The 21,740-nt window shown below is 41.2% G+C and overlaps 1 protein-coding gene across 2 annotated transcripts; it reads right to left on the reverse strand.

The window, feature by feature from the left end:
- Nucleotides 1-654: 654 nt before the first annotated feature.
- On the reverse strand, nt 655-13,094 carry LOC139421123 (zinc finger protein 281-like). 2 transcript variants are annotated; one of them, XM_071171684.1, is made up of 7 exons: nt 12,964-13,094; nt 8,810-9,257; nt 6,118-6,213; nt 5,798-5,924; nt 5,283-5,366; nt 4,993-5,111; nt 655-4,710 (listed from the first exon to the last, which is right to left on the reverse strand). In XM_071171684.1, exons 2-7 carry the CDS (start codon nt 9,206-9,208, stop codon nt 3,106-3,108), a joined length of 2,430 nt encoding a protein of 809 aa, XP_071027785.1. In that variant the 5' UTR covers nt 9,209-9,257; nt 12,964-13,094; the 3' UTR covers nt 655-3,105. The 2 variants fall into 2 exon arrangements, with proteins under 2 accessions (XP_071027785.1, XP_071027786.1); XM_071171685.1 differs by having other exon boundaries at nt 2,884-4,710; nt 13,007-13,068.
- Between the last annotated feature and the right edge of the window lie 8,646 nt (nt 13,095-21,740).

The raw sequence follows: 21,740 nt of genomic DNA on the forward strand, positions 1-21,740 counted from the left end.
TAGATCCTTTTATTTCCCAAGCTATATTCAAACAGACGGATTCTGAGAATTGGCTTTAAAGTTCCAACGCCTCATCGGTTTGAATGGCCTCAGCAATTCTCTTGTATTCTTCTGAACTTAATATGAATTGGGGTATTGAGTACTATATAGGTAGAGACCATTGAACAGAACAAGGCCGTCAGCTCTTAACAAAAATGCAGATAGAACGTTATAGTCCCAAGATTTTTAAATAGTCTACCAAAATGTCGGAAATAAGCAGAAACATCTACACTACGCAACAAAAATCCTGCACCCCCTATCAAAAACATTGTTCCACCCTCTGACTAGCCTACAATTAATTTTCTATATATTTGCGAGAGTCGGGGCATCAGATTTGACCTTTATCAGTCTGCAGTTGCAGATGGGTTATTAGCAATTGCGAGCAGGTGAACAAACAGATGACCCGCGCACCACTACCACACAAAATGCATCTCTGACCCACACCACATAGGTTTCTTTCTGTCCCATGACTGGGACTAAGTACAGTAGGCCCTAATGATAAAGACAACTATTGCCTTAAGTCAACACCTCATGGACAATGTGTATTCACCTATTAAGTGTAAAACACCATTAGAACAAACCACTTGTCTAAGTGTCACACCAAAGTTAACAAAATATCTCAATAACAGCATTTATTTTTTCCCCTAATCAATTATAAATTAATTGGACAGGTACAGCCCTGCAAAGCATTGCAAGAATCTGGAACAAAATAAGAGGGAGGATAACGTGAGCTACAAATTTAGTGTGCAGACAACAAAAAATATTTGAATAATATTGGGGGAAAGATTTAGACGTAGTGTTTTGTAAACAATAGGCATTCAATATAGGAAGTAACAAATGTTACCTTGGAGACAGAGTTGAACTGTAGCCTGCACTGGTTGGCATGATTAGGCATTTACAGAACCCTAAAGCAATAGCATACCCTGCTTAACAGGTGTCACTGACATTTATCGGACAAGGTTTAAAAATAGCCACATACAACAGACAGCATCTCTGCTCCATACAGCCAACCTTTTGTCCCTGCTTGTGTGTTTACAGTGATAACGAGGTATATAAAAGGTCAATGTCTTTATTGTTCACCCCTCAGCCTCCTGTCCAATAAAAACAGAGCATGGTTGTAGTGGTCAGTCATTGTTCCCTATGATATTGCAACATTGCAGTCATTAAGCAATGTTTCATGATTCTGTAAGACAAAAAAAAGGGGCATCAGGAAAGAAAATGATAAATAAAACGGTGATAACATTTCTAGCACAAAAGGCCAGTCGTGGCTATGGAAGAAAATGCAATAGTTTGATTTACAAAAAGTACATCAAATAAATTAGATGCATTGAAGGACTGCAAGAAATCACATAAAAGGATGCATTAGACACAGGCAGAGAAATGTACATTACATTTAGACAATGTGTACGTCCACAATGGCACCCAATTCTTCTATGGGCCCTGGTCAAAAGTAGTGCACTTTAAAGGGTGCCATTTGGGACGCACACAATTTATTTGTAGACAACATTTTGCAGGACTAGGCACCCCATTCCTCATAAAATACCGTTGTGGTAGTGCCAGCACACCAGAAATGTCTAATGCTTTGGGTTTGTTATAGGTATATGGGTTGGATTTAGTCACATGATCATTTCCTTACATGTTTCCAGGCTCTCTCAGTAACAGGGGAAGACATATTCAGCCACCAACACACTTAACTTTAAATTTAAATAGTAAAGCAAGATGCTAAACAGTGGTGAATTACTTTACACGTTTATTCCCAATTTAACTTAATACATTTCCATAAAACAATCCCTCCCTCCCCATGACCTACACGTGATAACATCCAGGAGATAATGCTAATAAAAGAAACTCCAGGCTCAACCCCCCCCCCCCCCCCCCCCCCACACACACACGAGACCATGCCATCCCAACCAAAGCCCCCTCCCCTAACCACCCATTGCTCACGATGCTTTCAACCCCACATCTGCATTCGGTGGTAACCCCAACCCGATCAATACAAATCTTTAGAAAGCAAGTCAGTTTGTTTCAAATGTCTTCCATGATCTTATGGGGTAGTTTAGTTTATTCAATGAAATAAATTGCTCAAAGTGCTAATCGGATTCTTTTAAGGAAAGTAAAGAATTGAAGAGGAGAGAAAGATGAGGAAGGCAATTCCACAGCTGTCCAACAGCAACCTCTATTGGCCAAAGAATAGTGTCACTATGTCCTCCTAAAACTAAAGAGGAAAACAATGTACCCCCAAACCGAGACCCCTCTCACTTCCTCTAACTCACCTGGCAGATCCCCAGAATGATTATAGCTGTTATTATACATGTATATATTGTTATAAATATATATGGCCCTTATTGAAAGAAAACACGAGTTTCACATTGACAAGAAAGTACCATAATCTCTATATAGCTAAGTGGAAAGTGTTCTCAGTGTAAGTGAGCTGGCAGCAGCCTCCATTATTTGTTGCACTCATCAACCAAGGTATAAAACACAAGAAATAACCACACAAAGCATCCTCTTTGTAGTTGCAAATGTACACCTGTAAAATGAGTGCTCACTGCACTACACAATTTCCTCCGTTTACACTTTTTTCCTGAGTAATACTTTTATCCTTGTAACAGACAATATCATTATTTCTTTTTTTGCTATTTCAGTTCTGGGCTATTCCCTGCCCCCATCATTGTTATTCCCATTATTATGCTAGCTACAATTGTAAAGTTGATTGCTAAAACCCTTAAGCTCATGGGAGAAAAGTTCATTTGCTACTCTGTTTGCTTTAAAAAAAGAAGAAGTTTTTTTTCATTCTAAAGATTAACGAGCAGACCAAAAATGACACCAAAAAGATGAAGAAAACAGACTAAATACATAGATATTTACTTAAAAAATATATCTTAAAAAATTGCATTTGAATAGGCCTTGAAGACCAGTCCTGGGGAGAGGGGTGGGGCACAAACATAGCGGCAGGGTAATAATAATTAAAACTTCACTTAATAAAAATAATAAAATGGGCGAAAAAAAAAAAAAATACTGGACAAAACATGAACCTCCAACAGAATGCTGTCCCCTCCCAGGCCCTTATCTGTAGCTTTGGCTTGTTGGGGTTTTGGAACCTGTACTTACTGCCTCATTGACGTCGGCTAACAAACTAGTATACCCTGAGAATTCGGAGACTGGTGTCCTTATCCTGTGGTCCACCTCCCCGCTAGAGTCAGCGCCGTACGACAAGGCGCTGCGGCTGGCCGACTTGAACTGGGATCCAAAGGCCTGGGCAAAGTTCTCAATCGTGTAGGAGCCCTTGGAGGGGTCCAGAGAAGCCAGGTTCTGCGAGTCCTTCTGGCTGCCCAGGTCAGACGGGCTGATCTGATAGGAGGAGGGGGAAGAGGAGGAGTGTTGCTTCTCCATCTGGTCAGTGAGCTCCTGAGAAGGGGTAAGCTGCTGGTGGGTGGCAGGCTCCAGGCTGTTTAGGTGGAAGCCGTGCTGCGGAGAGGAGCCCGACAGCATCGCAAAGTGGGACTTTGGCACGGAGGAGGGCAGGGTGGGAGAGGCCACAGGCTGGCCGAAACCACACTCCAGAGGGGACGTAGTGTATATGTGCTTGTCTGAAAAGAGCGGGTTGCGTTGGTGGGAGCTGGTGAAGGGCCCTGTAGCTGGAGGCCCGGGGCCCAGGGGGAAGCCTGTGTTGTGGCTGGTGCGCTCCAGGGCCTGCAGCAGGAAGCGGGAGTACTCGTGCATAATGACTGTCTTGTCTCCAGACGGGCTGGGGGAGTCTGCATCGTGGCTCAGGTCAGAGCCGTCTGCTGAGACAGGGTGCAGCGCCACGTGCTGGTCACTAAGGTCAAAGTGCACGTCGTGGTGCGAGCCGTCTGGTTTCTGGGTGTAGTGGTCCAGCAGGCTCTGCAGCACCTCGTCAGGGATCCCCGACCTGTCGTGCTTGTCCACGCCCGTGGGGGAGGAGTCTAGCAGACTGAGGGGCGAGTCGCCGTCCATCACGCCTGATACCACCCCCTGGATAACCGACTGCTGGGACGACAGGTGACCAACGTTGACCTCATAATCGTTGGTGCTGCCCCCTACCACCCCGGCCCCTGATGCTGCACTGCTGGCCGCGTTAAGGTAGCGCCTCTTCTTGAGGAACTGCATGGCGTCGTCATAGTTACTGGTGGTGGGACCCGATTTGGCATCAGAGCCCTGCATGATGCCCATCCCGACCATCCCCACAGCCCCACCCTGCTCCATAGTGCCCTGCTTGGCCTGCCCCAAGCCCCCCTGGTCCAGGGCCTTGCGGTTGGCCTTCTTAAAGGCCATCTTAGGGGCTCGGCCATGATGCTCATGGTGCATACTGGGCCCTGGCGGAGTGGATGAGGACACAGTGTGATTCTCCACGCTGTAGTCATGGAGACTGTAGCCTCCCGACAGCTCCCCGTGGATGTGTGCTCCGCCCAGCCCTCCTGCTTCAGCTGGCCCTGCCGCTTTCTTCCTCTTGCGCTCTCCTCCCTCACCAGAGTTTTTGGACTTGCCCCTCTTCCGGCCCGAGGCCCCAGCATTTCCCTGAGTGATTCCATAGCTGCCCTGCCCAATGTCCTCACAGCCCAGGTCCAACATCCCAGGCTCCAGATCCTTCTTTATGGCTTCTCCACAGGTTCGCTTGTGCTTGAGTAATCGGTCTGTCCTGGAAAAAAACTGCAGGGCAGAGAGACCACAAGTAGGGTACAGATTGTAAACAGCAGAATGGGATAGACACAAAGACATTTTCATTCCGAGAAATATAACTTGTCAGGTCATGCCTCATGCCATAATGGAAGTGGGCATATTAAGATGCATTGTCCCTGAGGGGGGACATTTGTCTAGACCATTCAAAATTGCTGCTGCTTCCACAGGTCAAAAGCAGACATTCATCATAACCACCCCCCTCCCAACACACATCATCCTATTTCAGTAGATTTTTCATGTGGAGGTCACTACCTGTTGGCAGGTCTCACATCTGTATGGCTTTTCTCCACTGTGGGTCCTCTTGTGTCTCTCCATGTGGTATTTCTGAATGAAGCGCATGTTACACTGGTCACAGCAAAAAGGCTTCTCTCCTGTCAGGGGAAATATCACAGAAAATCTAAAGAAAAATAACCATCTACAAAACATAGCTGGATGACACAATGAGCAAAACTATTGGCGCACAAAGGTAATTAATTGATTGTTTGTCTCTCACATGTCGTTAGTGTGCTTGACGTGTGTGTGGGATTTGACATTCCACTCACCGCTGTGGATCTTCTCGTGCCGCTGTAGTAGGTATTTCTGGATGAAACTCATGTTACACTGGCTGCACCTGAACGGCCTCTCACCTAAGGCAACACCACAGCCACACAGTTATGGTTACTAAGTTAAATCCTCCGTGTCTGCCTACTCCATTCAAAACTAATACTGCACTGGTTTCATTTCAAAGTTTCCTACAGTGACTTTGTGAACAACCTAGTTTTTCAAACACACAAGATATATTCCAAACATTTCTGGGGTTCTTTTAGCTTTCATAATCTAGTGAAAAACTTACCAAAACCACACAGAATGCTAGAAATGAACAGACATTTTGATCAGTGGCCTAGGTACCTGTGTGAATGAGGACCTCCCATAACAAACATATTGTCGATCTATTCAATTCAACACAAATACTGTTGTTCCTCAAGAGAGCACTTATTTTAAAATAAAAAAAGTTCATTTTTATAAAAATACATTTAAAAAATGCACATAGTTGATCAGTCAGTAGAGGCCTGGGTACCTGTGTGGATGAGGACATGTCTGCGCAGGTGGTAGGAGCTCCTGAAGGATGCGCCGCAGTGCTCACAGATGTGGAGCTTCCCGTTGGGCCACAGGCTGCCTCCATCTGAATCCAGCATTATTGATTGCTGTTGGACAAAAGGAGGCCAATTCAACCACCAAATTCAATTTAACTCATTCAATGTATGATCGTTGAAGATAGAAACTAAGTTCTGGGGAAAAAAATACTCAGATGTAATAGATCAACTATTGAAAAATGAAGACCAAATGTCAGTGATTGAATCATATCTAAATCAAGATAACTTAGGATGCATAACACACCTTAGGCTCTCCACGTTTCCTCCGGGGCTTGCCCTCCTCACCATTTGACCTTCGACCTCTCTTTCCTAAGGACTCCTTTCCTAACCGACTCGGCAGCTGGGAGGATGACAAAAGGGAGGCGCAGAGTGAGAAAGAAGACTGATTTTTTTTTAAATGAGCACTTGAGAGAATAGGAAGGGCCAAGTTCAGTCACACATTCACATAGCCTACATATTGCACATGTACACAAAACACACTCATGCAGCATTTAGTGAAAGCTCATTTGAGCCATTGCAGAGGGCTGCCTTGGGGAGGTGCCAGAAGGTAGAGTAATAAACCACATATTTATGGCTCCCTCTGTGCATCTCTCCAGACACAGTTAAGCCGTCATTCAAAATGGAGAGCTGCTCTTCATTTAGGATGCGTACCAAGATGGCCTATATAAGGGAATAGGGTGTCATTTGAGACACACACTTAGTATCCCATAGAAAAGGCCTATGCGTATTACCTAGCAGCTCAAGTCTAAATACAGACTCATTAATATTCAGCATGTTGTTCACTCACTATGAAGAGCAATCTTCAAACAAAGGGGTCTGTGGTTTGGGAAAGGGGAGGGACACTGGGATTCATAGGGACATTGATCCCCCCCACCCACACTGCCATTTCAATTACACTTCCCAACACCATATGGATACTAAGAGCATGGCTGTCTGAAATGGCATCCTATTTCATATATAGTGATCTACTTTTGACCAGAGGCCTATATTGCACTATATAGGGAATAGGGTATAATTTCAGACACAGCCTGAGTGTGGATTTGTACATGTGGGAAAGACAAGGGCACTCTCAAATATCAACCAATCATTGTATTAGATCAGGGGTAAGGCTAGCCAAAACAAACCTGTCTCATTTCCTCAACCAAAAGAGCGCAGGCCCAGTGGGCTCAAAATGGCTGTAAGCTCACAAGCATGCCATTATCCTGAAATTAATAGCACCATTTGGGGTGCTCTGACTGCTCTCCAAATGAAACTACTTATAACTTTAGTAGGGAATCGCCTTTTTGAGGGGAGAAAAATGTTTGTCTTCCATTCTCCTCAGTAGTAATAACAGTTAAATAAAAATACACAAATAATGTCATAGTTCATGTAATATATTCTCTAAAATGTCCTTGGATAAACTTTTAAACCATATTTAGTGAGCAAGAAATGATACGTCTAGCTTTTCAATGAGCATGCAAGTGCTGCCTAGTAAACTCTGGAGCCTGGCTATTGTTAGGCAGAGAGAGAGAGCGCGTGTGTGTAGAAGACAATGTGTGAGTGCAAGCTCAAACAAGACGACCGTGTCCTTGCCAAGACGTTTCCATTCACACAAGAGGCCCAATCCAAATCATTTTGAGAGGGACATATTTTGCATTTGATGTCTTAGATTTAGGTCACCATTACTAAATCCTCCCTCTGCTGCCCCCCCCCCCACATTCCCCTTTATCCACCAGTCTTTGGTGAGATTGGCTATTTTACAAGCCCCGCTCCCCGAAAGGCAGGTGGACATCTGATCAACCAAACCTCCGGAGTAACATTTTTATTTTACTAATTGTAGTGCTGCTGTGAATTAGACATTTCAATAGAGAACATTTGCCTTGTTTACCCATGATAAAAAAATCATACTTATTTTTTAACATAACAAAAGAGGAAGATTTGGTGTGGGTTAAGGCTTTTTGCTGTGACCTATCCATTTTGAGATTTGTTGATATTTTAGTCTATTAACATTAGTATTTTCCAAAAATCTATATAAAAATGTCAAACTCGATGAAAATGTATATTTTCTTTTGTTTCTCATACTAGTCATCAACATTTTTATTAATTTGAACCACTCATGTCAAAGCTCACTAGATTGAATTACACAATTTAAAAGCCCATTTCATAGAGAATGTTACAAACTGGACTATATAGTAACTTACATTGAAGAGATGGTGATTGGTTCTAAATAAGCATTTGAAAGCCTAATTTCACCGTACTTTTCTTTAACTGCAATTTACCAAAAATTGGACTCTTCCCACACATTTTTCCTCAGCTTCAGAAGCATCTGCTTTCACCAAATGCTGTATGGTTATGATTAGATAGTCACCAGACTTGCCCAGAGGAAATTGTTGATATCTTGTCCATTTCTTAATCTAGGTGCAATCTTGTTGGGAAAAATTTGCCAAAAATGCATTTTACATACATCTATGTCTTCACAGATAGGAAGATGAAAAAAAGTATTTACCCACAATCTGCTCTGGACAAGTCCGGTCCTGGAGTGTCTTAAAATGAAATCAAAATATTGAGGCTAACTTCATCCAGTGTCCAGAAAAATGGATTTGCTTGATATGCAATCATGTGCATATTTAATGATATATTGCCCAATTTGCATATTTAAATATGTCTGAAAATGTGTAATACCAAAAAGTTGAATGTAGACACAAATGACTGGAAAAAGTTGATTGTGATACAATTAAGATTGAAAAAAATCCCTATTATGGTATGGTGCCTTGCCTTGAATTCTCTGGTCTAAAGAACAACATTACAGTCTGGATTCCCAGACACAGATTAAGTTCTGGACTAAAAAGCTCTTTCAATGGAGAATCTCTATTGAGAATGCTTTTTAGTCAACAACTAGGCTTAATGTGTGTATGGGAAACCAGCCCTAAAAGTATCAATGTGTCAGAAGGCCTTACGTTGCCTTGGCTAAGGTCATGCACCAGCAAGTTCTGGTGGTTGCCCATGGACACCTCCAGGAGCTCTGTGCTCTTCCCCGGGCCTCCAGGGTACAGCGGCAGACGGTAGTCATGTTCTGTCATCTTCTCCTGCTTGATGTCCATGGCATGGACGTAGTCCCCCACCCCTCCATACCCCCCCAGGGCTCCCATGCTGCAGTCTGGAGAGTCCCGCTCCTTCTTCAGGATCATCTCGTGGGGGCCTGGCAGGTCCTGCATAACAGACTGGGCAGCCAGCCGGGTGAAGCTGGTCACAGGGGGCAGGTGACTGAACATGATCATGCCAGGGGAGAAGTTGGAGTCCATGCTCCCATTGGAGCGCAGGAAGTCATTACCTAGTTTGTCTTGAATGATGCTCATGATGAACTTGGTGGTGATGGGCAGATTCAACTACAGGGAGCCAACCATCCTGCGGAAGAAAGAGCAGGAGCTGAAGTACAATACAATCCAACTTTATTGTCAATATGTTACAGCGAACGGAAATGTGTCTTCTGCTCTAAAAATGTGTATCTCCCCAGATAACTGTGTTTATGCAACGTATGCTGAGAGGTGAACAGGGTGAAGTCACAGCGCAGCACTCCTGGATGAGTGGAAAGGAAACATTAACTGGGTGGATTTTCCATCAGTGGTCTATGATGGTTTATTTTTGTTTACATGTGCTGCTGACACAAACTCGCCTGAACTAAATGAACTGTCCAGACTAGCGGTCGACCAATTAATTAGGGCCGATTTCAAGTTTTCATAAATCTGCCTTTTTGGACACCGATTATATTGCACTCCACGAGGAGACTGCGTGACAGGTTGACTACCTGTTACGCGAGTGCAGCAAAGATCCAAGGTAAGTTGCTAGCTAGCATTAAATTTATCTTGTAAAAAACAATCAATCTTAACAAATCACTACTTAACTACACATGGTTGATGATATTACTTGTTTATCTAGCTTCCCCTGTGTTACATATAATCGATGCGGTGCCTGTTAATTTATCATCGAATCACAGCCTACTTTGCCAAACGAGTGATGATTTAACAAGCGCATTCGCAAAAATAGCACTGTCGTTGCACCAATGTGTACCTAACCATAAGCATCAATGCTTTTCTTAAAATCAATACACAAGTATATATTTTTAAACCTGCATATTTAGTTAATATTGCCTGCTAACATTAATTTATTTTAACTTGGGAAATTGTGTCACTTCCCTTGCGTTCTGTGCAAGCAGAGTCAGGGTGTATGCAGCAGTTTGGCCTGCCTGGCTCGTTGCGAACTGTGTGAAGACCATTTTTTTCCTAACAAAGAACGTAATTCATTTGCCAGAATTGTACATAATCATGACATTGAAGGTTGTGCAATGTAACAGGAATATTTAGACTTAGGAATGCCACCCGTTAGATAAAATACGGAACGGTTCCGAATTTCACTGAAAGAATAAACATTTTATTTTTTGCAATGATAGTTTCCGGATTTGACCATATTAATGACCTAAGGCTCGTATTTCTGTGTGTTTTTATATTATAATTAAGTCTATGATTTAATATATCAGTCTGACTGAGCGGTAGTAGGCAGCAGCAGGCTCGTAAGCATTCATTCAAACAGCACTTTCCTGCATTTGCCAGCAGCTCTTCGCTTTGCTTCAAGCATTGCGCTGTTTATGACTTCAAGCCTATCAACTCCCGAGATTAGGCTGGCAATACTATAGTGCCTATAACAACATCCAATAGTCAAAGGTATATGAAATACAAATGGTAGAGAGAAATAGTCCTATAAATTCCTATAATGACTACAACCTAAAAATCTTCTTACCTAGGAATATTGAAGACTCATGTTAAAAGGAACCACCAGCTTTCAGATGTTCTCATGTTCTTAGCAAGGAACTTAAACAGTAGCTTTTTTACGTGGCAAATACTGCACTTTTACCTTCTCCAACACTTTGTTTTTGCTTTATTTTAACCAAATTGAACATGTTTCATTATTTATTTGAGACTAAGTTGATTTTATTGATGCATTGTATTAAGTTAAAATAAGTGTTCATAAAGATTTGTTGTAATTGTCATTAATACACACATATATAGGCCGATTAATCGTATCGGCTTATTTTGATCCTCCAATAATCGGTATCGGCGTTGAAAAATCATAATCGCTCTACCTCTAGCTCAGACACAGTGACTGAAAGAGCAGCATTGTTACAATGGGCTGTCCCTGACGAATCAGTTTCATGCCCGGCTCTGATCTCCCCATCAAGTGCTTAGCCGGATTAATAATGAGGGTGTGTGGGTCAACAACAAAACAGCCACGGTCTGGAGTCTGACTTTGGTGAATTATGGTATCCTAAAAACATGGTGAAGTAGAAGGCTACTTTTAGAAAGTCTTCAGTCAATCTCAGACGCAGCTAAATTAACCTGGGTAAAAGGTATAGCCTATAATATGTTCAACCCTGACATCCTATGAGAGAGTGGAATGAACCTGAAGCTGCGTGTTAATCTGTCATCCTATTTGAGGACTAGGCTAATTAAGTAAAAAGAGGTGAGAGCCCAGTTAGGTTCTACAGGTAGTGGGAAGGTCATTTTCTGAATTTTATTCGGTGACTATGGATTGTCATCATAGGAAACCCATCAAACAAGGGCTTTAAAGTTAACGAACCAAGCAAGAGTAGCCAGTACTAGCCACCAAAATACTCTATCATGAAGCAAAATAAAACTGATATATAATGCAAAACGTTGGCTCTGTAATATACTTGTGTATAGCCACAGGAAGATTAGGCTGATCTCAAAAGATACAACTCTCATACTGTTTCAAATTAACACTTTACTAAGCTAGCTAGCTACCTTCATACCGTGAAATTTGAGATGACTGAGGTTAGTCATGTCTCTGCTGCTGTGCTATTTTACAATGCCACGAGGAATGAGAGGATTCCAAAAGGCAAATCAAAATGGAGTTTTTGGAATGAGAGGAACAGCATCCAAAAACCAGTACATCACCTTGAGGAAAACATCAGATGCTGATATAGCCTAACTCGGGGTTAAATAGCTATAAACAAATATTTCAAGCAGCAATTTCATAATTGTAACATTGCCCACACTACCATTACCTAGCTAATTTATTGTATTCAGTTGAATGGCTTTTCAATAGTGGGTTTTCATTCACAAAACACAGTTCACTTGAATAGTTTCAGATTTATCACGAATAACTTAATCGTGTCTCTGAACTTCATTGTCTCCACCAGCATAGCTAGCTAGCCTAGCTCTATTGCAATTGCATTGGATGCAACTTGCTAGCACGCTGATACCAAATAAAGCTAACAGCTAGCTAACAAATGCATATGTAACATGCTACAGCAAAATGGTATGCAAATGTAAGTAAGCGTTTGTTGAAAATTAAAATGTATTCAGTGGTAAAAAATAATGAAGTACGCGACAAATCGGTTCCCAGCGCCAAGCTGTGATTTATTCATCTAGTGTCATTCACTGGAGCTAGAAATACCGATAGCTAGCTACTGCTAACGTCTGGCTAGCCACCAAACAATTAGCCATTTGGCTAACCAGCCTGCCAGGCCCTTTGTGATGCAGGATCATGCAATTAGCCAATATGGCTATCAGTATAACAGTTATACTCGGTAAAATAAATTAGACCATACACTGAATTTAACATTACACCAAACATGTGAGGATCTGACGTTCTTGCCTGACGTAGTCCTAAATCAATTCTAAGTTATGGAATTCATTCTAAAATAATTTTGATTGACAAACTTGCGAGAAGGCGTATGCACGCGATTTCACACAACACGATGTGTTGTCATTCGTCAACATATTTCGAGCGCTTCATTTTCAATTTTCGGTTATGAAATACATAATACCTGTCTAACTAATTAAAACAGTTGATACGGTTTATATAAACAAGTTGAACCTCTAATAGGCATTAGGTGAGGACTGAAAGAAACCATAACTGAGCATAATGTGCGACGTACCCATAACAAATGGCCCATGCAACTCAAGCGAACAATTGATGCTCGGCTCCAGCAACGGTATGCTATCTAGCGTTGCGCTTTGTTGTCTGTCCCACACTCTTGCCGGAGTTTCACATATTTAAACTCGCCCAAAATATATTTTTTATTTTATCTTACCAGTGCATGACCACCAATAGCTCTTTCGGCTGGTATATTTCACCTTTGGTCGTCCGTTTCAATCTTTAGAGCCCAAACATTGTTCTCCCGCAGAGGCTGTATTCCTTCATTTTGTCTCAGCGCGGGGAATTATGGGTATAGCGGACGGGTCCTGCGAAGAGTCACAGACGGACGCTTTGATCTGGGACAGGGGAGCAGTGGGCCGGGAACAAACACGCAGTGCGGGGACATGCATTATCATTTTGAACAACACTGTTGCCTACGTACGCCAAATTCGACAGACATATACGTGTAATTTGGATTTCATTCATTTTATGTATGTTAGCATAATTGATAGGCCTAATGCCTTTTGACTACCTGAATAAAACATTCCACATTTAGGGTAGACTATGCATCCACAATATCTAATGAGTTATTTACTGAGACCTAGTTAAACAAATAAAATAAACAATTGACAGTGTGCATAATGGTTTCTTAAAACTATGTTCCAGCCTTGAGGATATTTCGCCTCCCTCATTGCATACACGTTTCAAAACTGTGACTGTCCCCCTGGGTCCCAATTACTGAAGAAATAGGACACATCATCTCTCAAAAGTCTACATTGATAGAGCTCTGCTATTCAATGATACTGTGCTGCATGGATATTGTGGCATATTTAGCACAAAATAAATACATTCCTGAAATAGCTTTGACTAATTAGTCACAGTGGTCTGGTCTCCTGTGAACAGAGTAACCCTTACTAAGAACAAGTAGTGGTCCTGAAAATAATAAAATAAAATAAAAGAGAGAGGGAACAAGAACAGCTTACTAACAACAAACTTCAAACTAGCCAAGGGAGGAACAATCATTAGAGACATTCTCTGAAGTGAAGCGGCATCTCTGAATAAGAGCCCCATAGATCTACTGGCTGTGTGAATGAATGTGTATATATATCTAACCACCACTCATCAGACTCTATCCCCCTTTTCCTCTGGTCTCAGCTGCACTCCTAATTGCCTGTGTTAACAACCCAATTAATTCAGTGGAGAGCGTCATTGAAATGGAGACGTATGAGTTAATGCAGAGGGTCAGTGGGTTGCCTTTTGATGTGTGCCACACTGCCCTCCCCCCGTCTTCTTAATATATTCCTGATAACAACCCATATTGCTGACAGCAGCTGTATATTTCAAATCACTTGTCATCTCGAAGCGTTTAAATACGCATTATTAAGACTTCTCTAATCAAATTCAGCAGTGTGGCACAATGCTAGGCTGGGGTGCATATGGCTGTTGTGCAGCGATCTATGGGATGATCAGAGATTAGATGGTGAGAATGTACATTTATGGGCATACATGAAACATTCCCCTCCATTAAACAGAAAGTTCATCAGGGCCACTGCTTGAAGATGTACAGGAGACTGAGGTGATCAATGTGGGCGTTTGGTTGATTTTTATCATCCGTATGCAGAGCAAGACATCTCTTTAACAGTACTACCATATGTTTCTACCACATACTGTAAGACACACTCTGGGACCAACACCCTCACACACTCTTAGAAAAAAGGGTTCCAAAAGGGTCCTTCGGATGTCCCAATATAGGAACCCTTTTTGGCTCCAGGTAGAACCCTCTGTGGAATTGGTTCTATGGAACCCAAAAGGGTTATCAGTGGTGTAAAGTACTTCAGTAAAAAATACTTTAAACTACTACTTATGAAGTTTGAGGTAAATGTACTTTACTTTTTTTATATATTTATATTGTACTTTTTTAAATTTATTTTTTATAAATTTACTTTCCTCTTTATAGTTTGAATGATTTTTCACATAAATCAGTATTTCATTAAAGAATAAGAATGTAATGAACACGAGGGTGACAAAGAGCTGGTTTCAAGCGCAGGGCGCAGCAGGTGTTTGATGTAAAGGACCACAGGAGGAGGCAGGTAGCTGGGTCCAGGGGCAGACAGCAGGTCATACACAGGGGTCCAAAAGGCAACAGTACAAGCAGGGAAAAGGCTAGTAATGTCATCCAGGAGATCAGGGAATAGGTGAATAACAGAAAATCTAATAGACTAAGGTACAGACAGGGAATAGGCGTCATTAGTGAGTCAGGCAAAAACTATCCTACCCGAGAAAACCAGCGCTCCGAAGAGAAGTGTGTCAAAAAACAAACAATATCTTACAAAGATTGGGTGCAAAGAACTGAACTAAATAGTGTGTGATAATGATATACAGGTGTGTGAACAGGTGATCAGAATCCGGGTGATTGGGATCTGGAGAGTGAGCTGCGTTCAGGAGATCTGTGTGAGAGTGTGAGCTGGAAAGTGGACTGGAAAGTGATCTGCATTCAGAGTATCTACATGTATGAGAGTGTGAGTTGGAAGCAGATGTGACAAAGAATAGCACCTTTTCACTTTATTGACTGTACTAAAGTATATGTGACAATAATGAATCAGTAATGCAGCACTTTGCTTCAATAGCCTTTATTTTTTCTATATCTTTGCATATAATTCTGTAATTTACTATGAAATAAAATAAAAATCCTGAAATTCAGGGCTGCAATAATAATTACAAAAAACTCCATCAACAACATGTATAGTATAATCATTCATACTGTACAGTACTGTGACGGTTCTAGTTCTCCCTCTCTCCTGCATTTGGCCACAAGTTCTCATCAACTTCACATCGTATGTCTTCTCTGGCAATGCGTCTTGGAAAGTATCTTCTGGAATGTCTAATCCAACCCAGGCAGTCTTCAGGAGAAGTGTCTCCACACCCTGCCAGTCTTCAGGAGAAGTGTCTCCACACCCCACATTCATGGCATCCAATAAGGACATCTGGTCATGTGAATGGTGGTCATAAACCTTCCACCTCCACGCAGAGACAAACTCCTCTATGGGGTTTAGGAAGGGGGAGTATGGAGGCAGGAATAGTACGGACATCCTGGGATGTGTGGGAAACCAGCCTGTGACTGCAGCAAACCAGTCTGTGACTGCAGCAGAGTGGTGGAATGCCACATTATCCCACACAACAACGGAGGTAGGGGAGTTTCCTCCCTTCTCTCCTCCGCTGGCACAAGTCGATTATGCAGGTCATCCGGAAAAGAAATGAGCCTCTCTGTATTGTAAGACCCAATGAGTAGTTTGTCTAACAGCAAACCATCATTGGACAGTGCTGCACACATTGTGATGTTCGCTCCTCTGTGGCCTGGGACATCCACGGATGCTCTCTGCCCAATTACATTTCTTCCCCTGCGGCGTGTTTTTGCCAGGTTCCAGCTTCATCCACAAAGATGAATGTATGTGCAGTTTACCTGGCTTCCATCTTCATTACTCTCTAAAATAGAGTAAATCCACAGTTTTGCAGTACTTTACATTATACATAGCTGTGTATGTACCCTGTTTGGTTATTGAACAGACATCTTACCCGGACATATTGATACGGGAGTTCTTTCACACGTTCACCGTTTCCCTCAAAGGGTACAGTGTACAACTGCTTAATCCTTATTTTATGTTTCTCTAGGACTCTGGAAATTGTCGTTGTGCTGACCGTATTCACATTCCTAAAAGTAATATTGTCTGCCAGCACTCTGCACTGAATTTCCAGCGGTTTTATTGCATTGTTGCCAATTACCATGTCAACAATGGCAATTTCCTGCGCATCTGATAATATTCTGCCTCTCCCTCCTGTGGGAGGCAACCTTTGGAACCTACTGAAAAACACAAAACAATCGATATATTTCAAAATGTCAGTACATGTAAAAATGTGAACATACTGTATTGTACTGTAATATGCAGTTCAATTATCATTGAAGGATGCAGATCTCACCTGTTGTTTTGCCGGACATTTTGTACTATTGATGCAACTGTTGAATGCTGCAGATTTGGTTGTACCCTTAAACCGGCCTCTCTCAAAGAGAGACCATGGTTTACAACATGGTCAATAATTGTGGCCCTTATCTCATCAGAGACCACCTCTCTTGGTCTTCCTCTCCTTTGTCCTCCATGCATTCTCCCTCTCCCTGCCACTCTTCTTTCCCCATCAACCTGTCTTCCTTCATCCATGTTTCTTAACTAAATCATTCCGAAGCCATTCTCTTTTGTCTGTTTGGTAACGAGACTGAAAGATGGATACTTGGGTAGGCTTTAAACTGAAATTGCAATCAGCTGTGTTTGGAATGATTAAATATTCTGCTGAGATTTTCTATATGTTTCCATCTGGCTACTGCAGAAATGCACGACATTTGCCATCATTCTGTATGAAATGTGTTTTGAATAGTTTTGGTAAAAGTGTGTAGCATTTGAAAACGTGCTGCAAATATATGGTTTTGCAGGTAGTGATGAATGAGAAAAGAGTTCATGGATTTCGGAGAATGTGGTCATTGAATGCATTTTGTGTGAAAGCAATGAACAATGATTCACAGTTTGGTCCACATACACTTCTGTTTCGCTGACTGTGGGAAGAGTTTTGACAATGTGACTTCAGTTTTGACCAATGCATGTTAGCAATTGAAAAAAACTGTAATATAATGAATTTCTAATTATTTATACTTTTACTTTTGATACTTAAGTATATTTGAATCCAAATACTTTTAGAATTTTACTCAAGTAGAATTTTGCTGGGTACCTTTTACTTGAGTCATTTTCTATTGACATATCTTTACTTTTACTCAAGTACGACAATTGGGTACTTTTTCCACCACTGAGGGTTATACCTGGAACCAAAAAGGGTTCTTCAAAGGGTTCTCCTGTGGGGACAGGTGAAGAACCCTTTCAGGTTCTGGATAGCACCATCTTTTCTAATAGTGCAGTTGCAGGTATTTTGTCATTGTATTGTCAGTTTGAGTGCAGATAAAGATCAGCTTTCCATCACTGTCTCCTTCCAGCCCAGCGGTTAAGTTAAGGTTGCGGATGGGACAGAAAGGCGTCAGAGGCTTCACCACCACTGCACCCCCAGGTAAACCAATCCTCTCTCTGTGCAGAGGAGACTGAGGAGAGAGCTAGTCTCTACCTGCAAGCTGTCCTTGACTATCAATGATGAACATGTCTTTAGGGTGGCCTAGCTCCCCCAAGTGACTATTTACACTGTATTCAAGGATTTCCTTTGTGTTGTCTTAGGAATTCAGCCCTCTTTGTGTTGCTCTTGACATCCCCCATTCTGTCACAGGTCTATGAAGCAGAGGTTCAGTTGTCTTTACATTCTCTAGGTCTAATAGCTGATTGGAGGTTACCTTTACAGTAATACTATTGGTCAACAACTCAGATTGTGAATCCAAACAACTCAGATGTTATAAAGGGGTCTTGGATTCGATGTCTCTTTTTCTTTGTTCCTGACCTGTCGCTGGTGAGATACACTTCTCTCTTTCCTCCCCAGGGACACTTGGGGGCATGGCCTTTCAAGCTATGACTTCTCTCTCTCTCTCCCCCGCTCGGATCTTGCCTAGAATAATGCCTTGTAATGGTTGTTAATGATTTGTAACTTAAGCTTTATGCATTGTATAATGTATCGTTCATTTTACAATGATATTAAATATATTTGCCCTTAGAATTCCATTCTCAGACCTTTCTTGACCTTTCTATTACTGTAACTCTATCAATAGTCTCTTGCACATTGCTAAATTCACTATTATGGAGTCAGATATTCCGTTTAATAGACTTTGTTAACATACAAATGGCATAGTTTTATCACAGGTCACTTGTGAGGTGTATATATATATATATATATATATATATATATATATATATATATATATATATATATATATATATATATATATATAATATCATATGATAACTATTACCCCACTACATGTCCGACTGAAACAGCAAGAAAACAAATCTCACATCATCTAAGTCCCAAATGACACCCTATTCCCTTAATAGTATATCACTTCTGACCAGAGCACTAGTGCACTAAATATGGAATAGGGTGCCACTTTGGGACTCAGACATCATTACCTCATCTGGTATTTAAGGCAACTTGCTGGGTCACGTGACAAACTGCTCATAGATGGCTATCAATTCTCTTTACTCATCTATAATTCAGTGCATTACATTACTATGTCTTTCCTCAGTCTCCCTTCCTCTGTTCCTTTGTCTCTCCTCCCCCCCAGATCCACCCAACACGAGAGACGATCTGCACAAAATAGAATTGCTGAATATCACATTACATTCTTTGTCTATTATTGGAAGCCAAGGAGAAAGGAATGATTGACAGGCCAGGCTGAGTGGCTGGCCTTGATTTGCAAAACTAAGCCCCTCATTGAGGAAAGCCCCTGCCAGTCAAACAACAGGATAGGAAATCTCAACATGGCTGTTAAGACATTTTGAAAGGCTTTGATATTTTTGCCTTGATATTTCAGAAAGTATGATTGCCATGACGATAAAAAAAATCTGTTCAAGTATTTCATCATTAGCCATCTTAGTTGTGTGTCTACATTGCTGTGGTACTGCGGTAGTTCTGCTTCTACAATCTAATATTATATTGGGATTAAGAGCAGGGATCTAGTGGAGGATAACCACATGTAAATGCAGTTTACCCACTTTTTTTTTTCTCAACAGTTTACCCAACCTTCGCAGAAAAATGCATTGAAGTATCACCCACCTAACATTTTACCACTAAATCCCTGATGAGACTATGTTACTGGGACGCATATACACCATTTCAAATATCCCAAATGCTTCCACTAATTCCATCTCTGTGTTTGTGCATTTTGTTCTACTTGAATGGGTCTAATTAGATTGTATTGATTCTAGCCTCTCTCCCTCCAGACAGAAGATCTTGGCTGGCAGCCCGGTGGACTGTCTCCTGCTCTCTGGCTGACTACTTCTGGCTAATGTTTTTACAACTCTCTCTCTCTCTCAATTCAATTTCAATTTATGCCATAAAAAGGAACATAAAATTCGACATACCAATTAGGATCTGGTCAAAAAAATACCTGAATCAGTTATAGAACCCATTCATTGTTTGGTGTTTTACATTTGTACACTGAGGATATTTTTGCAGAATTCTGCATGCAGTCTCAATTTGGTGTTTGTCCCATTTTGTGAATTCTTGGTTGGTGAGCGGACCCCAGACCTCACAACCATAAAGGGCAATGGGTTCTGAAACCGATTCAAGTTTTTTTTAGCCAGATCCTAATTGGTATGTCGAATTTTATGTTCCTTTTGAAGGCCCTTCTTGCCTTGTCTCACACCTCGTTCACAGCTCTCTCTCTCTCTCTCTCTCTCTCTCTCTCTCTCTCTCTCTCTCTCTCTCTCTCTCTCTCTCTCTCTCTCAATTCAATTCAATTCAATTTAAGGGGCTTAATCGGCTTGAGAAACATTTGTTTACATTGCCAAAGCAAGTGAAATAGATAATAAACAAAAGTGAAATTAATTAATTAATTTAATTAATTAAAAAATGAACAGTAAACATTACACTTACAAAAGTTGTTTCAAATGTTATATTATGTCTATATACAGCGTTGTAATGATGTGCAAATAGTTCAAGTACAAAAAGGGATATACATAAACATAAATATAGGTTGTATTTACAATGGTGTTTGTTCTTCACCGGTTGCCTTTTAATCTTGCTATGATGGCACACAGTGGAATTTCACACAATAGATATGGGAGTTTATCAAAATTGGATTTGTTTTTGAATTCTTTGTGGGTCTGTGTAATCTGAGCGATATATGTGTCTCTAATATGGTCATACATTTGGCAGGAGGTTAGGAAGTCCACCTAATTTCCACCTAATTTTGTGGGAAGTCTGCACATAGCCTGTCTTCCCTTGAGAGCCAGGTCTGCCTTCGGCGGCCTTTCTCAATAGCAAGGCTATGCTCACTGAGTCTGTACATAGTCAACGAGTTCCTTAATTTTGGGTCAGTCACAGTGGTCAGGTATTCTGCCACTGTGTACTCTATGTTTAGGGCTAAATAGCATTCTAGTCTGATCTGTTTTTTTGTAAATTCTTTCCAATGTGTCAAGTAATTATCTTTTTGTTTTCTCATGATTTGATTGGATCTAATTGTGTTGCTGTCCTGGGGCTCTGTGTGGGTCTGTTTGTGTTTGTGAACAGAGCCACAGGACACACTTAGGGGACTCTTCCCCAGGTGCATCTCTCTGTAGGTGTTGGCTTTGATATGGAAGGTTTGGGAATTGCTTCTTTTCAGGTGGTTGTAGAATTTGTAGAATTTAACGTCTCTTTACTGGATTTCGATAATTAGAGGGTATCGGCCTAATTTATGCCTTATTTGGTGTTTTACATTGTACACAGAGGATACCCTGTCTCGCTATGTCTGCACATTGACCCTGGCATCTTTGGCTCATGGTGGGCTTGTGTTTGGGTTTTATGTCCTAGTAGTTATCAGTGAAAAGGAGCAGTGGTTAAGATTAGCTATAGTAAAAAAAACTCAGTTGGCAAAGTGCCCCTGTAGGTCTACTCTAAGCCCTTAGATCGCATTATCTACTAAGCTAACATATGGAATTGTTTTAAGATGGTCATAAAATTGATAATTCAGGCATTTGATTTGGAATTTTAGGACCCCTGTAGGTATAAACAAATATATATTTTAAAAAATGATTTGATGAAACATTGAATTTTGCCTTTATTGCTGTACCCCATATAAACACATTGAATAACACATTCATAGAAGGAAAAATAGAAAGTCAAAAAAATAAATAATAAGCCACAAGGTTTTGAAGTGTCTGTCCTATATCTGAAAGATAAGAAAATATTAAATGTTTTGTCACATTATTTTTGGCACATTTGACCCCCTATGCACTTTTTGTCATTTCTACAGCCCAGTACAGGGTTAAATTC

This window comes from Oncorhynchus clarkii, chromosome 12 (genome assembly GCF_045791955.1).
Source record: "Oncorhynchus clarkii lewisi isolate Uvic-CL-2024 chromosome 12, UVic_Ocla_1.0, whole genome shotgun sequence".
Classification (NCBI taxonomy): domain Eukaryota; kingdom Metazoa; phylum Chordata; class Actinopteri; order Salmoniformes; family Salmonidae; genus Oncorhynchus; species Oncorhynchus clarkii.

What these genes read in the sequence shown, in the direction of transcription:
- LOC139421123 (XM_071171684.1), bottom strand. Translation starts at nt 9,208, where the DNA reads ATGAGCATCATTCAAGACAAACTAGGTAATGACTTCCTGCGCTCCAAT. An exon ending in ATGACCTTAGCCAAGGCAAC is followed by an intron (nt 6,214 to 8,809) that starts GTAAGGCCTTCT and finishes TCATCCTCCCAG; the next exon opens with CTGCCGAGTCGGTTAGGAAA. An exon ending in GCACGAGAAGATCCACAGCG is followed by an intron (nt 5,112 to 5,282) that starts GTGAGTGGAATG and finishes TTCCCCTGACAG; the next exon opens with GAGAGAAGCCTTTTTGCTGT.